This window comes from Anguilla anguilla, chromosome 15, assembly GCF_013347855.1.
Source record: "Anguilla anguilla isolate fAngAng1 chromosome 15, fAngAng1.pri, whole genome shotgun sequence".
NCBI lineage: Eukaryota > Metazoa > Chordata > Actinopteri > Anguilliformes > Anguillidae > Anguilla > Anguilla anguilla.
In genome coordinates, this window is record NC_049215.1 from 2,137,996 (window position 1) to 2,164,584 (window position 26,589).

At 52.4% G+C, this 26,589-nt stretch overlaps 1 protein-coding gene across 4 annotated transcripts in view; it reads right to left on the minus strand.

Moving 5' to 3' along the window:
- col18a1a (collagen type XVIII alpha 1 chain a) overlaps positions 1–26,589 on the minus strand; it is a 113,557-nt gene that overhangs the window by 34,868 nt on the left and 52,100 nt on the right. For 2 of the 4 annotated variants that reach the window (XM_035394275.1, XM_035394274.1), the window contains exons 1-4: positions 20,373–20,866; positions 5,506–6,050; positions 2,451–2,534; positions 328–378 (exon numbers count right to left, since the gene is read on the minus strand). In XM_035394275.1, coding sequence (XP_035250166.1) covers positions 328–378; positions 2,451–2,534; positions 5,506–6,050; positions 20,373–20,694 — 1,002 coding nt within the window. In that variant the 5' untranslated portion in view covers positions 20,695–20,866. Of the gene's footprint in view, positions 1–327; positions 379–2,450; positions 2,535–5,505; positions 6,051–20,372; positions 20,867–26,589 lie in introns of those variants that run through there. The other 2 variants (XM_035394277.1, XM_035394276.1) reach the window with 2 other exon arrangements.

Sequence of the window (26,589 nt, forward strand, 5' to 3'; positions counted from 1 at the left end):
TGCTTGGAACCGCCATCTTGTATCTTGCTCACCTCGTGTAGAAATCTTGTACGTCCGCTTTTTTGTCATTTTGATTTTTTTAACACACATCAAAAATTCTTTCTGGTCTATGTACCGTCAGTTTCATAACAACTAATAAAGTGGTCCAAAACCCCAAATGATAAAACCATACGTTTCCTATGTGAATGGAAAACTGAATCAGTTTTTATTTTTTCTTTTTTATTATTCCTGAGATTTCCCAGTTTGGAGATGTGAGGTTCATGCAGAAGCCAGAGGACTTGCAGAACAATTTAAAACCAAAAAAAGAGGTGAAAAACGGAGACGTACCGTTTCCGTTCTCCTCCTGTCCTCGTATCCGCTTCCGTAGTCTCCCGAGGCCTGCGGGAATGGGAGAGACCGTCAGAACAGCGTTCCCCGGAATGCCCTCCTGACGCAGGCGCTGCTCCTTCCCAACCCGACTTCCCTCCCTGGGAATTTTCCGACGGACGCGGCGTTCCCTGTGTTGAGCCGCCGTTCTGTTCCCGCTGGGAGGTTCCGTCGGGAGTTGAGTTCTACGAGACTGGCTGGATCTGAACCTCCCCGGCAGGCCCACTCCTGCTTTTTGTTACTGTTTGGTTTTCAAATTAGGATGTTTTCAGAGCCTGAGACTCGGGAGAGACGAGGCTGTACGCGCACACCCCCGCTTTCCTCAGCCGTATGCCCAGTGACCTGGGAGGGTGGCGTATGAAACACCCACGCCCAATTCTGAAGAGATTTGTGCTAATTTAACTACAAATCCCATGATTCCAAATCTCTTGCCAGTGAGATTTCATGTTAAAAATACAGTCTACCCAATATATATATTCACTGCATCTTCACTGCATGTGCAAATCAATATACAACCACACTGTAAACGTATGTATTTTGCATAACAGATGTTTTCCACTAAAAACTAAAAACTCTTCAGTTCAATCATAATTTGCAAAATGTCTGTTGTACATGTTTATTACCATGTATTCACCAGAAGGTGAAAGGGGGTGAGTCATTTAACCCAGAAATTTCCCGCAAAGATCTTCACAAATACAGCTCTGGACACTACTTTCATTGTGAGAAATCTGAAATGAACTTTGGAGAAAACTCGCAGGCACGCACACACGCACACACACCCACACATACACTCACTCACACACTCACTCACTCAAACACACACACACACACACACACACACGCACACACACCCACACATACACTCACTCACACACTCACTCACTCAAACACACACGCACACACACACACACACTCACTCACTCACTCACTCACTCACTCACTCACTCACACACACACACACACACACACACACACCATGTGTTGCTATATTAAACAGCTGACGTTATCCTGTTCAGTTAAATCCACTAAAAGCCAAGTGCCCCTCACTTTCTATCAGACCAGTGTCTCTGACTGGCTGCCTTTGACTTTGACTCACAGAAACATTTCTGCCCGTGACATATAACTCTGTCAACTAAGTAAGCTATAAAGACATACACACTGCAGGTGAGCTAGTCTAATCCTTTACACATACACAGAAAAATGCACAGAAAGTCAGTCTATATACAGTTATGACTGCGGGCCAGTTTACTTAAGGCATGTGACCCAGGTCAGTTTATCAGCTTGGACCTGGTTCTCTCTACCCTCACTCCATCACACTCTTGGCTGTGTGACAGCCGCAGCATTCTTAGGCCGTGTGAAGCCTGTCAGTGTCACTCCCATGCAAAGCTATGCACATCTCCAAGCCGCCTACGATATGCATACAGAACATTCTGGAAGGCCAAACTGCTCACAGGCAACCTGGGTCTGGGAGGAAGCTTTGCTTTCAGTTAAACAGGAAAGAAAAACCAGCACTCACAACCTAGAAATAAAGTGATTAGTTTATATTTTTAAACTTTTGTTAGTGCACACTTATGAATACAAATAGTCAACTGTGTTATCTTTCATTGTTCAGATTCAGCTATAAACAAGATTATGTTCCAGTCAAACTGTAACGCAAGCTAAGCACATCTCTGAAATGATGGCTTTAAAATGATTCCCTAGTGCCCCGGCTAAAATCAACCTGCAACCTAATCAGCCCCTGATTTAATTGGCTAAAAAATTGTTCTCTTCCTCTCCACCTTAGCTGATGTGTGGTGAGCATTCTGGCACAAAATGGCTTCCGTGCATCGCCCAGGTGGGTGCTACACATTGGCGGTGGCTGAGGTGAGTTTCCCCCTGATCATTTTGAGCATCTGGAAAAGTGCTGTATAAATGCAATGTTTCATTCGTTCATTTGAAAAATGCTAAGCTGTGCTCATACTCAGTTTGTTGGAGTGTTACCAGAGGGCAGGAAAGTGGGGATTGACAGATCCCTGGCTGTGGTTGCAGACAAGGCTAGAGGATTTGGGGGCGGGGTCGGGGGTGGAGGGCGGGGCGTAACTCACCACGTCAGAGTCATCTTCGTCTTCCTCACAGTGTCGTTCGGCTGCTCGAGGGTCCCCCGTGACCCTCAGCTCTCCGATCACGCCCTGGAACACACACAAACACACCTAGTCACACACATGCGCTTACACGCCACGCCCAGCGCAGATCGCCCGTACGTCGGGACCGCGCGTCTGCTCGGTCACCACGGTTTCAACCAGACGGCTGCTCTCGGCGTCGAGCGTGCGACCGTTTCAGACCGGCTGAGGCTCCACGCGCGCGTGGCCAACCGCCACGCCGCCCCGGGGGCCGCACAGCCGCCACGGCTTCACAGCCGCTGACGTCACGGAGACAGAGACCTCCGTCGCAGCTACGGCCCTGTCTGCGGTCACGCCTCTCTTCTGCGTGGGCTGGAAATGCCATTCACCAAACAATGAGCTCTTTCAACAGCTCCAGATATCTGAAAGGACTCCATCTTCCACACGCAGGGTTCGGGGGAATTTATCCTCTGGTAAGGCAGACGTGTCCTCCTCCAGACAGGCTGCCCAGGGTCGGGTTCACTGGCCGCTACCCCCTAATTCAAAGAGGCTTTATAGCAGCTTAATTGGGCCTTTGTGTGCCACCTCCAGCCCCCCACCCACCCCACATTCTACCATAAAAGACTCACATGAAGAAGCTTCTTCCATCTCTGAGATCCAACCCAATCACAGAACACTGCTCTGAACACGGCCAATCAGGAGAGACTTTGCACACGCTCACACAACAGGTCAACATACTTATATTTATGCTGACAGCAAGTACCTCTCACACCATGTTTGGTATACTAAGATTACGTAGCTTATGTCAGAGGGTCCGAAACTTTCGGAACCCGTAGTTTAAGCAATTTATCACGTGAATGCCTTTTTTCTGCTCAGTTCCTCATAGATCCTCACATTTAGCTTGACGTACGTCCAAATGAGCTCAATTACACTGACTGGTGTGAATGTTGATGGGCGTTCACTGAGTTTTTTGTGATGTCATGGCGTGGCCCGCTTCATTCTGTGGCAACCCACATTTTGACAGCCCCAGGTTCAGGCAGGCCGGGGGGAGAAGCGGAGCATGTCTGTTCCGTACGAACAGAGAGGCTGAGGGCGGCTGTCTCTGTTAGCGTCAGAGGTGAGTAGGAGAAGCGGCCCCTGACAGGGCCCCTGGAACACCAGCAGGTAATAAATGACACAGTTTACCTGTCTGACCTGAGCAGACGCTGTCAGCAGCGAGGGCAGCCATTAACCTCCTGCTGCCGCTGACAGCTTTCGTCACCACGAATATAGATTTTTTTGGATAATTGGCCTAAATGCACTTCCCTGTGGCCCTGTCCCATGGCCCACTATCAGCTCCCCCCCCCCCCAGGCATAGTCAGACCCCCCGCGGAGCACAGACGGGCACATTCCCCGACCCAGACGGCCGGCCCATGTCCCGGCGACACAGAGGGCGGGGTTCACGTCCACTGCACGTGCTCAGACGCGGTGTGGGAGGGGCCGCCGTCCGGCCGCGCGCTCAGAGAACACCGCCAGACGGCAACCCACCACCGGGGGAAAGAAACAAGCACTTTAACAAAAAAAGGATGCCGGACACTGTGGACAAACATCTCAGTGGCTCCACACAAACCTCCGACACCAAATGTTCCTCAAGGCCAGTCAAATATCTACATCTGGAGTCTTTTTATCTTAAACTTGGGTCATATTTATGATATTTACGTCTTTTTAAGCCCACAGTCAATGGAACTTCACCAGCTGCATTTGGAATATCAAAGCAAACACTTCCTCAACGTCCCACTCCACTCGAACGATTCAGAAACTCCTCGTGACTGACACCCAGCCTAAGCCGCACTCGACGGCTGCAGTCTGTGTAAACTGCGAGCGCTCCTTTGAACTGAACTGGCAGGGAGGCCTGATGGGAAACAGCCCCTCCCATCTCGTCGCGACAAAGCTGAGGACGACCTTTTGGGGCTTCACAGCTGGTCAGGTCACTGGGCCTAAATCACCCCGTTTGTTCACGTCAACCCCCGACCAGAAGGCACAAAGCCCAGCAGACCGAGAGATTCCTATCTGGGGCTGGGCTGCACTTATTACAATACCCCAAAGCACACTGCCCTGGAAGACGCGCCAAAAGGAACTTTCCGGGCTGGACGTTCAGCGACTATGAGACTCAGTGTGACTCACCGCAAACTACGAACATTCACAGTACATACAGTCTAAATACACGGCCTTCTACGAGTGAGCCTCATCTATATCGTCTACATGCTCCTCTGTTTTAGGATGTTTGTGGATAAGATGCTGTTCCCACATATCATTTGGCCTCCAGTGAAACCCTTCCAGTGTCTCCAAAATCCTTTTCTTTTCCCCCTTTCGGTTTTCCAGTACTGTCTGGCTTTGAGAGGGGTCAGAGAAAGTCACCTGGGCTGTGTCCACACATCAGGGGGAAGGGCAAGCAGGTCAGCTCAAGATTTACCAGGGGAAGTTAATTATTCCCCTGCGGTTAAAAGGAGCAATTAGCTCTTGAGTTACCTCGAGGTGATGAGGGCTCCTTTTATGGTTTATGTGTTCTGGTTCATGGGAAGCCAATTTTCAGTAATTGAGGGGAAAATCACAGAGGAATTCTCACAGAAAGCAGATCCGGTTCACCCTGCTGGCACCACAGACATGTTCTATACTTCAATACACGTGCAGACAGCCAGCGTGCCTCCCAACATGTCCGATGGCAAAAGGCACCGAAAAAAACGGAAACTTTACATGGCATTAGAAAAGAAAAACATTCACAAAGCCGAAAAAAGTAGATAATTATAACTTTGCTTCAACGTCAGCGTGAATTCAAGGGACTCCCAACAATACCTGGCAGAGTTCATTTTAAAAGGTCTTATTAAAATGGAAAACTCACAAAGAAAGACGATAAAACCCTGAAAAAAAATGGGTCAAGGACTATGCTAACGAGTTTGGGCAAGACCCCTTCAGACAGACGCGACTGCACCGTCCCGTTCCTGCCCGTTCACACACGAAGCGGCAAATTCAGGCGCGAAGCAGGAGACGCTCGGGTACGTACCAGGAACTTGTCGGGGTCCGCCCCTCCGGCCTGGCCCACGAAGATGCCCGCCCCCTCCTTCAGCTCCATCTCGTCGGGCGAGCGCTCGAAGCGCTCCACCTGCGGGTCCGAGTCGCAGTTGATGTAGAAGCTGACGCGGTCCTCCGCCACGGCGATGGAGAAGCGGGTCCAGGAGTCCAGCAGCGAGGGGACGCTGAAGCTGGCCGCCTCGTAGGAGGCCAGCGAGTCGGGCTCCGTGTAGTACAGGATCACCCGCTGCTTCCCGTCCGCCGCCACGGCCGACAGCTTCACGCCCACGTACATGATCTGCTGGCTCGAGTCGGTGATGGAGAAGATGACGCCGGCCTTGCGGGAGGTGGGCTTCAGGTTGAAGAGCAGCGAGAAGTCCCGGAAGAAGGGGTTGGGCAGGTGGGCCCGGGCCAGCTGGCCCGTGTTGGCCTCCGGCCCGAAAACGTAGCCGGGGCTGTTGTCGGGGCCGTAGACCTTGGTGATCTCATCGGGGGGCGGGTCTCCGATCAGTTGCAGGAGGGACACGCCACCGTGACCTGCAGGGGGGGACGGGACGGGACAGGAAGTTACGGCATGGGCTCACCCTCCTGGAGACCAGCACAGAGGGGGAGCCGGTTAGAAAGCACTTTCTATTAGTCTGCTTTAACTCCACAGTGAGCACTTCCAGTTAACAGCCGTACAGAAAAGTTGCCGCCACTACAGTAACTATTAGCTGCATTTTAGAAGCATTTCGTGAGTAAAGTGCGAAGCAAATGACACGTGTACTGCTCGACTAATATTCAACCTCCAAGTAACATTGCATTACAGGCATTTAGCAGATGCTCTTATCCAGAGCGACTTACACAACTTTATACACAGCAATTACACTACGTCCATTTATACAGCAGGATATATACTGAAGCAATGCAGGTCAAGTACCTTGCAATGCTTCAGTACAACGTTCGATTGTCCAACCTGGGAATCAAACTAGCGATCTTTAGGTTACAAGACCAGCTCCTTACCCATTATACTACACTGCCGCCCCATCGCCAAGTAAAACATCCAGGGCACTCCGAGCCATTAACAAGACACTGTTGGACAAATGTCAATATTGTCTGAGGATGCTTATTTTACAAACTATCTTGGGAAACCGTGCTGATCCTTCAGTGCATGTCTACTGTATCTCCTCCAGGAATAGACCTCTACACTGTGCCAGGACAGAGCAAAAGTAAACACACACAGCGACTCAGAACAAACACACGAGCCCCAGCGTCGAATCGATGAGTGACACGCACCCCCGTTGCCGTTCCCCATTCTAAAACGCGCTGCCGCGCGTCGACCGTGAGAGGAAAACCTGCCCCCCCCCCCCCCCCCTCCCCCCCGCCTCCTCTTCAGCCCCGATTCTCACAAGAACTCTCAGCCCGGGGTGTCTTTGGGGGGCGCACATTTAAAATAACCCCCCCTTCCCCGCTGCACCGAAATAGCCGAGCGGGACACGGGAATCCTTCAGCGGCTCTGAGCCCGCGGACGAAACGCAGGACAAAAGCTCCAGGGCCCAGAAAGCAAATCTACTGAACAGACCCTGCTTCCCTTTAACCCCCCAGAGAAGGTATTTTTTTAATGCGAGATTTATTTTACGGCTTAGATTATTACCGTACGCTCGAAAATAGCTGACGCGAAGAAATGCTTCTCACGATGGAAAAAGCAGAACTCCGCGCTCAGCCCCCAAGGCAATGGCTTGAGCAGTGGCTTCCCAAGGTTTAGGATAGGAACGTCACCCGTTTCGCGATAATGTGAAATGTGCAGAAAAGAGGCATCGCAATCCCCCCACAGCCGACTGTCTTTACGTATGACAGCGTGCAGACGGACATGCAAACTCCTGCTCACAATGGCGAACGATGCAGCTTCAGCCGGGGAAAATGGGAATCTTTGCCTCTCACAGCAGGACCATTCTCCAGGACAACATGACAGTGCTTTCGGAAAGTATTCTGACTTTCCAAATCATGTTTAATCAATTGAATTTACCGCAGGTGGACTCCAATCAAGTTGTAGAAACATCTCACAGCTCAATCTGATGGACTATATCTAATCTCACACACACACAGCTCAATCTGCTGTACTATATCTAATCTCTCACACACAGCTCAATCTGCTGGACTATATCTAATCTCACACACACAGCTCAATCTGCTGGACTATATCTAATCTCACACACACTGCTCAATCTGCTGGACTATATCTAATCTCACACACACTGCTCAATCTGCTGGACTATATCTAATCTCACACACACTGCTCAATCTGCTGGACTATATCTAATCTCACACACTGTGCTGGCATGGAAACTATAATGGACTGTCCCATTTTTAAAAAATAATAAATTTGCCGTCTAATGTGGGAGGCGGAGCACGTTCAGCTTCCTCCCTGATTTGGAATGTCCAGTTATCTGCAACCGTAGCCGCGTAAACCCTGTGACCGATTCGGGAGAGCGTAGAAATGCACGGTCCTCCTCCAAAACATGTGGTGCCACCAGCTGCTTCATCTTCACACCACAGATCACAGTTAAGCTCGTACAGAGCAGAGTTGGCAGAAGACCTATCATAAGTGGCTATGGCTTGCAGTCCACGGCTGCCCGATCTCAGACCGAGTAGCGTATTGCGGACGACACAGTCACCAATTGCACATTGCCCCGTGAAGCAGCCGGCCACAGCCGGCACCGGCGCGGTCCGGATTCGATCCGAGACGCTGGGGCTCATCCGCGCACCGCGGCGTGGCGCCTTAGCCGAATGAGCCACCCGGTCGCCCGCGTGCTCGTTTGGTCACATTCACTTTCTGACACGTCTGCAGTCAGAAATCAGAGAAATCACGCAGCGCAACGAGAAATGTGCAGCTGTGGCGAAATGTCCCCCCTTTTCCCTCCCGGGGGAGGACGTGAGGAGCGCCCACGCCGAAACGGCTCATAAACGGGGGACAGAGAGTTATGGGTCCTCAGGGCCCGCGACCTTCCGCCCGTTTGGCACGGGGCAACGACTTTTCACCGCAGACTGTAATCCTCTCTGACATCCTGTTGATCCCCCCCCCCCCACGCTCCATAAACAATCCCACAGCACCCAGAATCCCCACCACTGTACTAAACAATCCCACAGCACCCAGAATCCCCACCGCTGTACTAAACAATCCCACAGCACCCAGAATCCCCACCGCTGTACTAAACAATCCCACAGCACCCAGAATCCCCACCGCTGTACTAAACAATCCCACAGCACCCAGAATCCCCACTGCTGTACTAAACAATCCCACAGCACCCAGAATCCCCACTGCTGTACTAAACAATCCCACAGCCCCCAGAATCCCCACTGCTGTACTAAACAATCCCACAGCACCCAGAATCCCCACTGCTGTACTAAACAACCCCACAGCACCCAGAATCCCCACTGCTGTACGTGTTCTGAATGCAAAAGGACATGTGGCATGGGTATGCTGAGGAGAACCAATAGCAGGGGCAGCAGTGGCATCACTAACAGGTGTACAAAAATGGCGGATAGTGCACTGAATTTGATTACCCATCGATTACATTGTGTCTTTACATAAACGTTTTTAGCGTGTGTCTGTGACACGTACCAATACACAATACCAAGGCACACAAAAACACATCATTATTGTTCGCAGATGGTGACTGCACTGCACTGAGCAGATCCATATGAGATGTTCCGCTCTACAACTGACCTCTGACAGGAATGAAAATACACCACCCAGAGGCAGTAAATATCCTACAGACAAACACACATACAGTACATGGGCCTCTTCCTCTTTCGGGGTTTGCCCCCCAGGCATGGGTGAGCGGTACCAGAAGATGTCAGGGCTGGTGAAGACGGGACCCCACAGAGGAAGGGCCACCATCTGTGGAGTTCCACCTGAGCAGCTGAGCATCTGCTCTGCAGAACGTGTCCACATTCCGCGTGTGCACATCACCACTTAACACGCAGTACCTGAGGTGTCATGGAGTTCAAAACATCTACTACGCGGCTACACGCAGTACCTGAAGCCTCATGGAGTATAAAACATCTAGTACGCGGCTACACGCAGTACCTGAAGCCTCATGGAGTATAAAACATCTACTACGCGGCTACACGCAGTACCTGAAGCCTCATGGAGTTTAAAACATCTACTACGCGGCTACACGCAGTACCTGAAGCCCCATGGAGTTTAAAACATCTACTACGCAGCTACACGCAGTACCTGAAGCCTCATGGAGTATAAAACATCTACTACGCAGCTACACGCAGTACCTGAAGCCCCATGGAGTTTAAAACATCTACTACGCAGCTACACACAGTACCTGAAGCCTCATAGTGTGTGAATGTCCTACTATGCAGCTACACACAGCACCTGAAGCCTCATGGTGTGTGAATGTCCTACTACGCAGCTACACACAGTACATGAAGCCTCACAGAGTTTAAAACATCTACTACGCAGCTACACACAGTACCTGAAGCCTCATGGTGTGTGAATGTCCTATTACGCAGCTACACACAGCACCTGAAGCCTCATAGTGTGTGAATGTCCTACTACGCAGCTAAGTCAACCCAGAGTCAGGCTAGGGCATCTGCTCTTGAATAAAAGTTTTAAGTAAATCATTCTTTGGACCAGAAGATCTCAGACTGCTGTTTCCTTTGAGGCAGGTGATAAATCTCTCTCACCCAATCCAGGTGTTTGTTTGGATGAAGAGCAACTAAAAAACCCCAGGGGCAGAGTGGTCTGCTTTCACGCACAAAAAAGAATGCATTGGAGCATGTAATTAAGAAATACACTGGCATGCTGGCATTTTGTGCTACGGGAACCTTCCCAAACCCACCAGGGGTTTATCTGTGGAGGTTTCCATGCTCGCTGAAATTCACTTCTTCATGCTTAGCCGTCAGCGGTCGGCGGTAATTGGTTCCCGTGGAGACGGGAACCGAAGGGGGGGTTAAAGAGCGGTAACGCGATACGCCTCTGTACGGCACGGCTCTTAAGGGACCCCGTGTCTCCATTAGGAAGACATGGCCGTGTTTTGCACTCCAGCATGCCTCTCCAAAGACAACTCATTCTGATTGCCAGCTGAATCTGACTGAATTCAGCACTCCCCTCCCAGCTGAATCTGACTGAATCCAGCACTCCCCTCCCAGCTGAATCTGACTGAATCCAGCACTCCCCTCCCAGCTGAATCTGACTGAATCCAGCGCTCCCCTCCCAGCTGAATCTGACTGAATTCAGCACTCCCCTCCCAGCTGAATCTGACTGAATTCAGCACTCCCCTCCCAGCTGAATCTGACTGAATTCAGCACTCCCCTCCCAGCTGAATCTGACTGAATCCAGCACTCCCCTCCCAGCTGAATCTGACTGAATCCAGCACTCCCCTCCCAGCTGAATCTGACTGAATCCAGCGCTCCCCTCCCAGCTGAATCTGACTGAATTCAGCACTCCCCTCCCAGCTGAATCTGACTGAATTCAGCACTCCCCTCCCAGCTGAATCTGACTGAATTCAGCACTCCCCTCCCTGCTGAATCTGACTGAATCCAGCACTCCCCTCCCAGCTGAATCTGACTGAATTCAGCGCTCCCCTCCCAGATGAATCTGACTGAATTCAGCGCTCCCCTCCCTGCTGAATCTGACTGAATTCAGCGCTCCCCTCCTAGCTGAATCTGACTGAATTCAGCGCTCCCCTCCTAGCTGAATCTGACTGAATTCAGTGCTCCCCTCCCAGCTGCAGGCTCTGGGGCTCTCTATCTGTGGAGCATGCGCCACATCCTCACTGCAGCAGATGGTTGTTCTCTCCATCGCCTCCACCGACCTTTGACCTCTGTGACATTGCAGCCTGGTGGTACTGATAGGAGATGTCTCTGCGAGATTTAGCTCAGTTAAGCTTTATTCGCACAGCAGATTGTACAGCAACACGCCAGAAAGACCTGCTACAGAGAAACAGGAAATGGAAAAAATTAGGCAAAGCCAAGCCTGAACCCCCCAAAAAGAGATAGTGGGGGGGGGGGGTAACTCCCCAGCGGCAAGAAAAAAATGCTAACAGTGGCGAGAAAAAATTCCCTTTGTGGGAAGAAATGGTGGGAGAAAGTCTGATATAGAGGGATAGTACATCCTACGCTGGCCAACCCGGAGTCAGTAGGCAAAGACAAGCGAAACAGAGATAGAGAAAAACAGAGATTCACGGAGTACAAATCAACAGCAGCACAAAAAGGATTCAATCAATAGATACTGGGTTGATTAGAATTTAAAGAGAAATGCAAGCTTTCTTTTCTCACCTCAGTCAGTTTGATCATTTCACTTTGGTGATTGCGGAACTTGGCAAAGTGTCAGTAAAATTAAAAACTAACACTTGCATTTAATTTAAAGTCAAAAGTTAAGGATGAATGCAAACCGAATCCAGACCACTGTGGCAGGTTCATTCAGGGAATCTGGGGTAGCATTAAAATTAGATGCCCTGACAAGGTATCTGAAAAAGGCAGTAAAATACTGAGGAAAAACTCAACCAATAATAATTGACGTGTTTGGAGGCAAGAACCAAAGTCTACAGAAAGTAACTTCATATGTTAATTGTTTAAAATCCTAACAAAAAGCAAAGCATTCAGTCAAAACAATGACAAACATCCAAATGTGCACTTGAAGACACCTGAAGCAACCATAATTTGATGCAACAAACACCTTTTAAGTCAATGTCACTGCTATCAGTAAACACCTCTTAAACATAAAAAGCATTTGTTTTAGGAAAACTGCTATTAGGGTTTTCCCTCCCGGGGGATTTCCCAAACTTCTAAGGCAGAGAATAAAGCCAGAGCCAGTCACATGGGCCCCTCAGCACTGCGTTTGTGCAAGAGCAGCGTGTCACCCGGCCCAATCAGTGAAGACGCTCTCGGTGCCAGGGTTAAAAATGGCCACTTTAATTGGAATGTCTATTCAACCAAGAGTCTCTTTCTCTCCTTGCAGACCTCTGACAGCTAAACAAGTACTCCAGCAAATGAACTAAAGAAAGCAGCGAAACGCACTGACAGGGTTTATGGTCCTATTCTGCGCCACCTTGGTTTATATCCTGAGAGTGAACACAGACACTGTTGCCCTTTAAAAACAGGGTTCCACACGCACACACCCACACACATGCAAGCATACACACACACACACACACGCACACACACACAGGCACGCATTCACAAACACACACACACAAACACACGCACACACCCACAAACATGCACGCATACACACACACACACACGCACACACCCACAGACACGCACACACGCACACACACACACACGCACACACCCACACACAGACACACACATCCAAACACAAACCGTATAAAGCTTGCATGCATGGGAACTGTCCCTCTCTGTATACACTGACTCTGATGCAGTGACGCTCAAACCCTGTAAGGTCAGCGGGAAGAGGAACGGCCGCCGGGAGCGTGAAGACAGGGTCCCTGTTGCCAGGCAGCGCTCGTCCCGAGGTCATCCGTGGGAAAACGGGAAACATCTGGCGGGATCCGAATCGCCACGGCGAACTCCGGTCCCCACGGTTACGCTTGGCCACCAGTCAAAACATCTCCGTGAGGCTCCTGACAATAGCCGCGGTCCTCTCTAATACCGTAGCAAGCCGGCCGCGGCAGACGCCTCCCCCGCCGTGGCCGCGAGGCAGCCGTGCACGGCAAACTCCGCGCCGTTCCTGCGCCTGGAGGACGCGTTAGGGTTCGTCCGCCCGCGAAGAAGCCTGCATACCGAAACGCCGCTAGCGCAGATCGCGTCGCGCGCGAGCGGCCGATGCTTCGCCCAGAGCTCATTTCGCGCAGCCGCTGTCGAGTCCGCAGCGGTTCGCGCGGCGCCGGTTGTTAAACTCATCGGCCGAGGCTCCGAAAGGCCCAGCCTGAGCGCCGGCCAACCGCAGCCTTTCAATCTGCGTTCGGCATTCATCGAGGCGATATCCGTGAGTCCCTCAGTCGTGATACCGAAGCCCCTCCCAAAATGAGAAACACGCAGCGCTGCGCAGCAACACGACGCGCGCAGCTCGAGCTTTCGCGAACGATCGCCTTCAGGTTCAGTCACGCACACGGCCTGATACTGAAATGTGTGGATATCAGGTTCAGTTTCGACACGTCTAATCAAGTCAGAAGAGCCTTAAGAAAACGTGCCAGCCGAAAAAAAAAGCTCATCTAAATATCTCATGTAGGGAACAGATGTTTAACAAGTCAGAAAGGGGCTGTTAACACGCCGCTCTACCACGAGAGAACGTTCTCCGAGTCCCCGAAAGACTTCAGCGGAAGTCCCAAGATAAGCCGTCGGTAAAGCTGACACATCGCACTCGTCTGCGCATCTAACCCACGGTGGCTGAGTTTGCTCCGTTACGTTCTCTGCACATTCAGCTAGCCGTAGGCCCTATTGCTCTGTGCAGGCGTCCGCACACGCAGACAAAACCCTGCAACAACGCCACCGCAAACAGACAAATACAGTTTCTAAACAGGAAGTGGAAATAACAGCCACGGACAGAGCTTCCATTAAAAGGCCTGTAGGTCACAGGGACCAGGCTTGTGTAAGAGCTCACGGTTTCCTAACCCTAACCCTGAAACACGTCCCCCAACACAAAGAGACAGGACAGATAACCGAGCTCCAGCTTAGTCACGTGCTCTGCAGCCACATCACCAAAACGACCTCTTTTCTTCCATAAAGGTGAGAACTATTGAGAAACAACGACATTATTAACAGCTCCTTTGGCACACCGACAGACCCCCCCTGACCGACACCCACAGACCGCCCCCCAACTGACCCCCACAGACCCCCCCCCCCGCCCCGACTGACCCCCACACTTAGCGGAACAATAAGCCAGCTATGGAACAGAGGGGGAGCGTCTGTGCGAGTCAGGCTATGTGTTTTATGTTTCTCCACCACTGCCCGTGTGTGTGTGGGGGGGGGGGGGTGTTCATTATTTACTGTCCTGTTCATTTGCAGTTTAATGCTTACTATCTGCCACTAATCTCATCTTCCAAATATCATGGACCAACTTAAATTCAGGAACCAAGAGGTAGCTGCCGCATACATAACACATTAGCTGTGCATTCCCAAATAGGGTATTCATACTGGACACACCCCAATATGAATACATATATCCTTATAGAACACTCACACTGGAGTTTGCGCTTATTATTGAATTGGTCATACCATGCGACTGACACCAGGCAAATATATGTTCTTGGCAAGGACTTTCTTTTTTTCAAAAATATTATGACCGTTACTAGAGTAAAAAGCTTAGCTCCATATTAAATGGTGAAATGAACAAAACAGATATGCCAGCTGCCAGACTTTGTCCAGCTCATACAAACGCCCATACAAAACCACAAGTTCCCACAAATGCTGAGTGCTGCTTACTGCGTATTGTTCTGTGAAACAGATCGCTCTGTGAAATCACATTTAAAAAACGCATATTGGAATGGGAAATATTTTGGCCTGAAATGTACATATGAATGCCTCTCTTCACAATACAGTTCCAGTGGGTTGCAGTCCATAAACAGACAAGGGCCAGATGAGAACCACTTCGCCCTCACAAACAAGACATTATTCTTCCCAGAGCTGCGCTGCTCCTTCCTGTTCCTGTACAGAACAGGGCGGGTCTCAGATGGCACGGGTTCAAATTATGCGCTCTCGTTCTCAGCTCTTCCCCCACACCCCCAAACGAAAATATTCTGGCATCCCATCGAGTGGCGGCATCCCTGTAACCCGGGGAACGTGGAGGCCTTGCCCCCCTCGTCTCTCACAGACGGGACAGGGCACAATCTCTTCCCACGGCGGCCATTTCCTCCCCCACTCCGGTCGCGTCCGTGAGACTCCGTTTCCCATGAGCCACGGAGCCCCCAGACAGGGCCGCTTCCTGTGAGAAAGCCCGCAGAGTTAATGCGAGCAGATGAGCCCGTTAAAGGAAGACGTGCGTATGAGGGGGACGCCGAGAGTTCAGCGTTCGAAGCGGGACGGGGGGAGATAAATCACACGGTCCTGCAGCTCGCGTCCTGGGACTCGGAGCCAGCAATGTGGGGTGCGGTACCCCACGGAAAACCGTGCAATGTTAGCACAACACCGGTGGTGGAGGCGTGCGGCCGGTGTGCGGGACCGAAATGTGATTCACACGGAGGAAGAACCACGAGCGGATGCAGCACTTTGGCTCTCATCACTGAGAACACGGCCTCGTCCAGCGGCACTGTGGTGCTAGCACAAAGAACCCCCCCCCCCCCCAGCCCCCCCAGCCCCCCAGCCCCTCAAGGGCCCAAATCTGGTGGGCTTCCGCAAGTCACCATAATGCCTCCATCAGTAAAACAATCCGACAGAAGAACGGAGAAAAGTGTCATTCCAGCCCTGCAGGGCTCACAAAGCAGTTTTCAGCCCCTCAGAGGCCTAAATATGGTCACATCCAGAGGCACCAAGGATTCCTGAGCAGGAAACAGTGTCTGACACCTCAGATAATAGATACCAGTTCATTCAGACAGACCACTTGTAGAGGACTTGCTGGATGTTCTGGAGTTGAGTCTACAGCTTTTTTTAAAATCCGTATTACAACAGATTCAACAGCTACCATGAAAAAGAGAGAAGAGAGAAGATTGGGCAGCCGTTATTATGAATGGAGGAGGAAATGCAACCAACAGAAATCAAGCAGTTCTGAGAAGACAGTCAGTGTGTGTGTGTGAGAGAGAGAGAGAGAGAGAGAGAGAGAGTGCGTGTGTGCATGTGAGTATAAGAGTTTTACATCTCTTAACATTAATTGCAGCCCCAACTTGTTGTAGCCACCACATATTTTGAGGTTTGAAGGTGCTGTTTTATCCAAGGCAGTACAGTGCTATGATTTCCGAAACCCGGCACATGACAGCCAAGGAGAGTAAATCCATTTTAAAGGGTTAGAGTTAGCAGGCAAGCTAATCGGCGAAAGCCAATATTACCTAAGACGGGTAACGCGAGAGGATCATTTTGTCTTCGGCGCGGCGCTTATCAGAAACCCTACACCCCTGCAGCTACAGGCTCGCTGCTCAGCCGTCCGGAGCGGGAGAATCTATCCTCGGGACCTGTCAAAGCCGCTCTTCAGCGGGAAATTCCAGACGCCCGCGCTGTTAGCGCTAATCTAAGTGGAAGTCAGGGAACAGGCGGCTCGACAGGCAGGAAAGCCAGGGTACTCCCGCAGAGTTAACTCAGACTACAGCACAACACGTACGTCTACAGCCGCACTTCTGCATTTACATTCCGTGAGACTTCTGCAGTCCGTCAATTTCACTTTCGTACCAGACGCGTCGCGTCCACGTCAATGCAACAAGCTGTTTGAGAGATAGGGGCCCCCTGAAATGCACCCATTTATTTAAAGCACGTTGATATGAGGTAGAAACAAACAGGAGCTGTGTACAGTATACCACATAACCGATAAGCTGCATGCAGGCTATAAACTAGCTGATGCTTTATCTTAAAGCAGAGAAACTAGCTGATGCTTTATCTTAAGGCAGAGAAACTAGCTGATGCTTTATCTTAAGGCAGAGAAACTAGCTGAGTGAGTTGCATAAACTCACTAATGTCAATGGAGAAATAAAACATATGGCAGGAATGTTCATGGGAACGCTGGCACTGTAAACTAATGTCTTTGAGTGTGTGTATACAGTAAGAGTGTGTGTGTGTGTGTATACAGTAAGAGTGTGTGTGTGTGTGTATACAGTAAGAGTGTGTGTGTGTGTGCGTACATGCGTGTGTGTGTGTGTGAGAGAGAGAAAATGTGGGTGTGTGTGCCTGTATGTACGTGTGTGTGCATGCATGCGTGTGTACGTGTTTGTGTGCGTGTGTGTGTGTGCGTGTGTGCATGTAAGAGAGAGAGAAAGAAAGAAAGATTGTGTGTGTATGTGTGGAGAGATATCTTATCATAATATATTATGATGTATTTCATATGATCCCATGAATCATGTGATCTAGCGGTTTTTTCCATGTGTCACTCAAGCCAGACTCATAACTCTCATGCTCTCCTTCACGAGGCGGCAATGTAAAGAACTGCATCAGTACGCAAGCACAGGACATGCAGCTGCATGAACCAACACCGTTCCTCCATGAAAAACGAGCAGAATTAAATAAATAATAATAACATACTTCTCTTCGGAATAATCTGTCCATTTGAAAGATTTATATGAGGTCTGGGGCTTCTGTGTGAAAGGAATGCTCTGTGTAGGAGTCATGCAAAAAAAAAAAAAAAAGCGAGCAGAATCACAAGCATTGCAAGGGGTGCACAAAACACGTCCGCCCAAATTCAGTTCCTCTCCGTTTCTCCATTTATAATGAAAAGGTTCTGTGTTCCACGGTAACTTATCAAAAATTCATATCAAGCCATTATACAGGACGCAATGTAGTTCAACGATCTCTGCGGACTTTAAGAATGCTTATCTGATCGCCAGTTAATGGAACCATTGCCTTTCTGAGTGCAGTTCGCGAGGACTTGATAGTTTTGCAAACTCAAACGCAGAAACACAGAAGTTGCAATAACTTTACACGCATGCAACCTAATATCAGATTGCATAAACGCTTGCAGGTCTTGCTGAACTGGACTAAACAAAAGTAAAAAATTGTGTTTCTTCCAACACACTCGGTGCATTACAGTTGGAATATCAAGAAATTTAGAAACAGAAAACCATTCTGTGCTCAGGGATGTTTCAATCCAAAAAAAGAAGAAAAAAACACGGGAAAACATACTCCAGTTCTGATCTAATTGTCCATGTTGCAGAAGCAGGGCGTTCCTAATTCAAAAATTAATTTTCCTGCCAAGGATATCTCGTACAGCGATCCCAGGAAGCCTGTATTTTGACATTTATCCCCTTAAATAAGTGTGTGCCCACATTGTGGATCAGACAGACGTTCACATGAGCAGCCGCCGCCCCCCTCGCTGAGCCCATGCTGGTAACACGCTCAGGTCAGAGTCTGCCCTGCTAAAGCAATCCAGCGCTACGGTGGAGGACCGGCACTCAGAACACGGAGCCAAACAGACTCCAGCCAAAAATAACCACAGAGCTGTAATAACTACTGGATCTACGAGTATCCAATACGTCCGGCCTGGACCACAAAACTGGATCTATCCAATACGTCCGGACGGGACCACAGAACTGGATCTATCCAATACATCCGGCCCGGACCACAAAACTGGATCTATCCAATACGTCCGGCCTGGACCACAAAACTGGATCTATCCAATACGTCCGGCCTGGACCACAAAACTGGATCTATCCAATACGTCCGGCCAGGACCACAAAACTGGATCTATCCAATACGTCCGGCCGGCAGCTTGCCTACACATCGTTTTGGGTACAAACCGACAGAGAAAATAAAAAAAATAAAAACACAACGTCAACTCAGCATGCTCGACCGCCGCCGCTCTATAGAAATAATGATGAATGCACATCTCCATAGAAACGGCTCAGACACCGCCGGTGCGTTTTGAGAACAGCAGGCTGAAGCGGCCAGGTTCGGTGACGGCATGCGCGGCACGTTAAAAGTGAGACGGGGCTGCGTGCGTGACACTCTGCGAGCTGCGGGCTGCGGGCTGCGGGCTGCGGGCTGCGGGCTGCGGGTCGCATGCTCTGCGGGGGGGTCAGGCGGCGTGGAGGCCTGGGCATGCAGGGGGAGCCCGCGCAGCTCCCGCGTTGTTAAAGCTCCCCGACGCCGTGCGTTAATGCATGCCGCTATTCTGAGCGTGGGGGGGGGGATTGACGAGGAGGTGAGCGTCCGACGGGACGCGGCGGCTAGCCCCTCATCCGCGCGCGCGACGCGCTTAAAGCTCACACCCGTCTGAGCCCCGTGGGGCGGGGGGGGGGGGCTCTCGTGTAGCTTTTCGGGATGGAGGAGGGGGGGGGGGGGTTTAGTACTAAACGGTGGCCTAGCTGCGTTAGCGGGACGACAGACAGACACGGTGCCGGTTGAAAATGCATTCCCGAAGCGGGATGCATTCTAACCCGCCGTTACCTTCGCGGTCACTACGGGCCGCACAGGGGCAGCCCGGGGGCCGGGGGTCGGGCTCGGCCTCGGGCTCGGCCTCGGCCTCGGGCAGCGAGTCGCACGGCACCACGAAGCGCCCGCGGGGGAGGAGCCTCCAGCAGGCGTCGCGCAGGGCCTCGCAGCGGCGGCGGCCGGGCGGGGGGAGCGGCGGCGGCGGCGGGAGGCCCGGGGCGGGGCACCCGGGCGCCACCAGGAGGCAGACGAAGCGCTCCAGCCCCGGGTGGCAGCGCGAGCGCAGGAGCCCCGCCCACTCGCGCAGGACCGCGCGCACCTGCTCCACGCTGCTCTGATTGAGGAAATTGGGGACGGCGAAGCTCCCCTGCCCCGCGGAGGTGCAGAAGGGCAGGTCGGGATCTAGAGGCAGGCAGCGGGCGGGGCCCGGGGAGGCGGACTGGTTTTCGGGAGAGGTTAGTAGAGGGCCTGAGAGGGCGTACTGCTTGGGATACTCCGCTGACTCTCTGTTAGTACCGATCCTACTGGAGTTACGGCTAGAGCGACCGCTAGAGCTACCGCTAGAGCTACCACTCTGGGCAGCTCCCTGAGGTTCAGACAGACCGACGCTTTGGAAGGGCTTGCTGCCAAACCCGCCACCCTGAGAACTAGCATTGTGCCCCCCAGCTGTCCGGTTACTCCTGCCCAAAGCATTCTGGGAACGGTCTACCTCTGCCAGCTGTTTCCCAGCATGCACTCCGCTGCTAGCTCCTCCCAGCCCTGCGGCCACCCCAGCAGGTACACCTGAGCCCTCCTGCGTCTCCCCCACCGAGGGTCCAGACCCCAGCCCGTCCCCTGCCGAGCCCCCATCGGCAGGTCCGGACCCGAAACCCCGTCCCCCCGAAGCAGCATTACCCGGCTTGGCTCCCCCCGAGGAGCCGCCCGGTCGCTTGGCGACCGTAGTGGGCGGCGGCGGGGTGGTCGGGTCCCGGTCCCAGGTTTGCACAAACTTGCGGATCCCGCTGGCCACGTCGATGATCTCCGCTCCCACGCCGGCGATGGTGGCGTCCGGCTCCTCTCCGCTGGAGGCCGGCCCGGCGCCCGAACCCTCGCTGGCGGTGGGCGTGGGGGGGGCCTCGGTTGTGGCGCCCCCCCAGTTCCAGAACCAGGCGTCCGAGCGGCCCGTGCAGAGCGCCGACAAGAAGGCGAGGGCCAACCAGAAGCCCGTTTTAGCCATGGCGGTGGTGGCGGCGGCTAGTTCCTGCTGCTCGGCGGCTAGTTCCTGCTGCTCGGCGGCTAGTTCCTGCTGCTCAGCGGCTAGTTCCTGCTGCTCAGCGGCTGGCTCATGCACCCTCGCTGCCCGGCACGCTCTCCTCTCTCTGCTCCAGCTCTCAGCACAAACACACACAGCCCTCAGCCACGGGAACACAGCAAAGAGGGAGGAGCACAGGCCTGGGGAGGGGGGGGGGGGGCGGACCCAAACTACAACCGCTCCCCCTCACTGGCTGAGCAACAATGCACCACACCCCCCCCCCCTTCCTCCTCCTCCTCCTTAACCCCACCCCCCTCCCCCAGCCCCTCCTGCTCCCGCCTCTCGGGCAGCTGCCTCTGCTAAAGCGCTTCACTCCGAGCTTGGCTTGCCCCCGCGTCAGGTTTTCGCATCTGAAAGTTTTAGGAAAAGAACCCCGGCGCTCTTGCCAGCAGCAGATCAGCAGACCGGCAGATTTATGGGCAGAGGGAGCCGGAGGAGAGAGAAAAACACGACGGCAGAACCCTTCATCCCCAACTTCCACCCGGCGCACGTCTTTCCAGCTGCCCGTGAATCACGAGAAAACTGAAATGTAATTTACCGGAAATAATGTCACGCTGGGGTCATCACATTCAAAATCACACCCCCCTCCCTTTATTTTTAGGGAAAGGGGGAGCAGCAAAGGCCCGACCTAATGCTCCATTTCTCCGACTGAATGAATTTGACCCAAGCTCCCTCCAGTTAGCCAAAACTAACCTGCCCTTCATCAAGCAGTTGCAACAAACGGCAGAGAATCTTTCCTGACGCGTGCGCCCGTACGCCAGCCAAGTATTCGGTTGTAAAAACGCGCTTCAAAGGGTGTCAGCTCTGGCTGCCGGTGACCTTTAGCGAGCGTGGAAGGCTGTCCCCGTGAGCTACGCCCATTCACCCAGAGTCAGTTCAGATGAAAGTGATAGATACTGTGAGAGCAGGAGCGGGGAGCGGCTTGTGTAGCTAACCCCCCCCCCCCCCCACCCCCAGAGCTATTCGGTCCAGCCCCAGGCCCGCGAACAGGTCCTTCCCTCCCCAGTGGAGGTCCGCAGGAGGGCCTTTCAGCTTCAGCAGAACTCAGAGGAATTCCTCAGTGATTCTCCCGCCTCGTCCCTCCCGACGCCGTAAATCATCGTCTCTTACCCAGCGATTAATTTTCCACTTGCTCTGGGCCCCGCTTCGCTTCGCTTCAGCCGCGGAATAAAGGCAGGAGGCGGTGGGGGTAGGGAGTTGGGGGTGGGGGAGTTGGGGGTGGGGGGGGGCGCCCCCGCTGCTGGGACCCGCACGGGCACGCCTTCGGAGGAGGGCAGGGGGAGACCCTGGAGATGTGAAAATGGGCGCCCGAGAGTGGGAGATTAGCGTGAAAGGAAGATGGCCGCTCCCTCTCCCTAATGCGGGCTTTGAGCGAAATGCGCACCGGCTCAGAGGACCCGTGTCTCCGGGACTTTCTCCTTGTCAAACGAGACAGAAAAACGCACCGCCTGAGGCTCTGGGCGGGGTGCGGCGGGGTGTGGGGGGGTGAGGAAGGGGGTGTGGGGGGTTGGGGTTTCCAGATCTTTCTCACGTTGAGTGAGCTCCATTCGGACAACTTCAGCCAACCTATAAAGCAAAACCCCTTTCATTCAACACAGCCGACTGCTCAATTCACTCTGAAATCTCAGCGCAACTCTGACACTTGGCATGAAGTTATTTGATGAAGTGCGACAGGTAGCGGTGAGCAGGGAGCACGCCGTGACACAGACCAACCGAGACGGCATGAGGGACGCACCCGCAATAAAACGAGCCGCCGCGTTATAGAAGAAATCGAAGCGATAGTAATGCCCGATGGCATAATATCAGAGGGAATGACAAAACCAAACAAGGTCGTTCGGTCATGTTACAAGGCGGAGGTTGGATAAGACACAACAGCAGAACAACTTTACTCTCAGAATGAGGAAACTCCCTGTGTAGTTTGGCTCCACTTGTTGGCACTGGGTCTCACAGTGTGTGTGCGCGTGTCTGTGTCTCTGTATCTGTGTGTGCGCACGTGTTCTGTGTGTGTGTGTGTGCGCGTGCATGTTATGTGTGTGTGTGTGTGGGTGTGTCTTTGCCTGTCTGTGTGTGTCTGTGTATGTGTGTCTGAGTGTGTGTGTGTGTGTTTCTGTGTGTGTGTGTGTGTGTGTGTCTGAGTCTGTGTGTGTGTGTGTGTGTGTGTGTGTGTCTGAGTCTGTGTGTGTGTGCACGCACCTGTTGTGTAGGTGACTGGGAGAGAAGGAGAGTCAGTAAATGATTTCTAGAGGACCGGCACCATGCTGCACAAAACTGTCAATCGACAAACAGAACTGTCAATCAACAGCCAGGCCTTGTTACTGTTTTGCTAAAGCTTCCTCGGAGCACGAAAGAAGCCTTCCGACCAGCTTGCCATTTAGAAACCTCGAGCAGAAACCTCTTTGTAAGTGTGTGGACAGCACAACAGCGGCCGTTGGAGACTGTCTGCACTTTATTTCCGCTTAAGCCAGCCCCTGTGAACACAATGAAGTCTTGTCTGTTTCTCCCTCTTCACACAAAGCAGAGCGGAGCGGAGCATAATGAAGGCGAGTCATGCTGAAAGAGAATCAAACAGCCTGACTCACACAGGCTCAAATTAGAGGGGGAAAACTGCCTAAATGATATCTCCCAGCCCTGAGGTGAACGACCCCAGATCTGAACCCGTCCCGTCCCACAGGGTGGCGGCTCGGAGCACAAAGGAATGCTGATTGATGTGAGAGACCCCCCCCCCCCCCACCCCCAAAGAACCAACCCCCCCCAGGACAGATGATCCCCCCTTCCCCAACCAAGAACACAGCCCCCTTCCCCAACCATGAACACAGCCCCCCCCCACCCCAAAGAACAACCCCCTCTCCCACCAAGAACAGACACCCCCAGGACAGATGACCTCCCTTTCCCACCTATGAATACAGCCCCCCCTTCCCTTCCCTCACCAATAACAAATCCTCACAGGACAGATCCCCCCCCCCACCCTACACTAACCCCCGAGAAACGGAGCCCATTGCCGGGCCAGATGACCCCTGGGCGGTTGGAGGGGGTCTGATCGGGGGGGGGGGGGGGAAACGCCCTGACGTCAGGCTGCTTATCTGCAGTGTGACCCGTGCCACAGAGGCCCAGAGTCAGCGCCGTTATGAGACGGCCCTGTCACCCTTATCACCCCCCCCCCCCCGGAGCGACACCCTGGAACGGGGACCCAGCTTCAGGAAACGTGCCCCCGCCTCCCGCCCCTGAGCTGCACACCGATATATTCGCATATCCCTGTTATGGGGATTTGTGACCAAGAGGACCTTCGGAGTCCATCATTTTTTAAATTTGACACACCCATCCTGCCTTTCCTTCGCTTGGCTTCCCTCACGTGTTTCTGCTCACACCTGCACCTTGGCTTGCCTGCATACTTCACTTCAAATCGTATTTAACAATTTAATAAACAAATACATTGATATTAGATTTTTATTAATACATGAATTGGCTGATTTAACAAAATGTACAACAGCAAAAATAATTCTCCTGTTTGTGCATCCCAGACATTTCACCCGGCAGATCTTTCATAAACACTCTTAAACGCGAGTGTTTGTCAGGACCCAAACACACTACAACTATAAATGTTCAGGCTCTGTTCCCAGAGACAAGTTTATTGGACTATCATGAGCCAAGCTACAGTAAGAGCCTTTAAACCTGCCACTCGCTCAGTATGAGTTCTTAAATCAAACAATTTAGCTCCATTTATGCCAAAAACAGGGTCTTACCCACCTGCAAAAAATGCTTGATAGAAATAGCATAACAATGGCAATACCTCAAATCAAAGGAAAATCACCATTGCAATATTACACCAAGCATTATGTCAAAAACATAATAGCAATCACGTTTTCATGTGGGGCTGGAACTGACACGTCCCCAATCTGAAATCCCTTTCCGTGACTCACTTTGGCATGTAATATAGATCCCCGTGTAAACAGGAAGCGTGTTTTTAGCGTGTTTCCCCCCCCCCCTGCGTGTGGCTCAGCGTGCCCATTGGCCCACAGAGGAAGCCGGGGTCGGTGATCGCCTGTCTCTTCCCCTCAGAGGGAGAGGCTATTGACAGGATTGCTATGTGGGCTTTACATTAAAGCCTGATTTATACTTCTGCGCTGAATCTACGTAGAGCCTACGCCGTAGCCTGCGTGAGTGGCCTGCGCCGTGGTGAGCATTTACACTTGTGCGCTGGCCTGTCTGCGTCGCTCTGCGATACACCGCCGAAACGCTAGCTGGAAATGCGTAGGAGGAGATGCGATGCCACCGAGCGGACCAATCACAGTTGTCGCGGTCCGCGTCGCCGCGACGTGTAGTTACATTTCTGGGGAGGTGCACGTCAGGCTACGGCCTAGGGAACGCGGCTACGCCGTACCGACGGCGTAGATTCAACGCAGAAGTGTAAATCAGGCTTGAGCCCCAGCAGCGGAGAGGGAACCTTATCAGTCGCAGATTGATAGAAAGCCTTTTCTCAAGTACGCGTCGGTACAGGAAACGATGGCTCAGGCAGCCCCTAAACAAAAGGACATTTGTCGGAGCGGCCGTTCCGATTGGCACCAGCTGTCTTAGGACCGCCCCCCCCCCCATTTGCAGAGTCACGCTCGCGTCCGTTCGTCTCCGTCTCGCACCCGACCCCATTCTGGAGGGCCCGGTGCCCTCCTCGCGTGGCCACGGGGCTCTGGAGGCGGTCCTTCTCGAACCCGCCCGCGGGAAAGCGAGGAGCCCGCGGTTTAGCGAAGCTGGAACAGCCAGGCAGGGCCCGAGTCACAGGCTCCGCCCACGGCGGGGAGCCCCCCCCCCCAGGTCTCCTCAAATCCGGGGATATCCCCCCCCAGTTGCCCCGCTCCGGTGCCAGGGCGTTATGACTAATCGAAGGCTTACGGAAGCCCCCGGGTGCCAAAAAAGACAGAGCCTCGGACGTAAGCCGCCTCCAAATCACCCCGGGGGCCGCCAAAAACGAACGTCCGGGCGTCTCAGCGTTCCCCGAGAACGTGGTTCACGGAGTCCACCGCTCTGCATTGTGGGAAATGTGTCAGAGGCGGGTGTGGCCCGCGCCTCGGCCTCGCCGCGCGATTCCTCCGCTTCCCCTCAGAAACAGGAAGCCAGTTTATCCGCTGCGGCGCCAGGAGATAAGACGTGCGGAGCGATCGGCTCGGGCCTGGCTATCGCTGCCCGGGACGGGACGGGGGGGGTGGTGGGAGAGAGAGGTTTTTTTTTGGGGGGGACAGATTTTTTTGGATGCATTCAGGCACAGAGAACACCGCTGAAAAAACATATTCACACTGCGACCCGGCAGGAAGGAACATTCCAGCACATCCACCATCTGCTCAACACTCACCATGGCCTCATAAACAATAAGCACCTGAAATCACACACTCACGCACACACACACACACACACACACACACACAAACGCGCACACACACGCAGACACACGCTTACTCACACACACCCACACACACAAAGAGTGAAACCATGCCAAACATTCCCAGAAGTCTTTATATCTGTAATACTGTAAGTTAATTACAGCAGTACTGTCCCATTTAAAAGCTGATAATTATGTGTAAAACAGCATAATACTTCAAAACCCATAATTTAGGAGAAAGTACAATACATAACGCAGTCCACACATAATAGGGAAATGTATGAAGTAGCACTCATTCCAGCACCTTCCACTCTGTGGGAGGTGATTGTGGAGTATCTGGCAAAACTTCAAGACAAATTGCAAAAAAAAAACAGTCCCTTATCGGTGTTATCTTAAGTAAAAATAATGTGTACACAATGAAAGTGCCAGAATTTTAACTGATGTTTTCACAA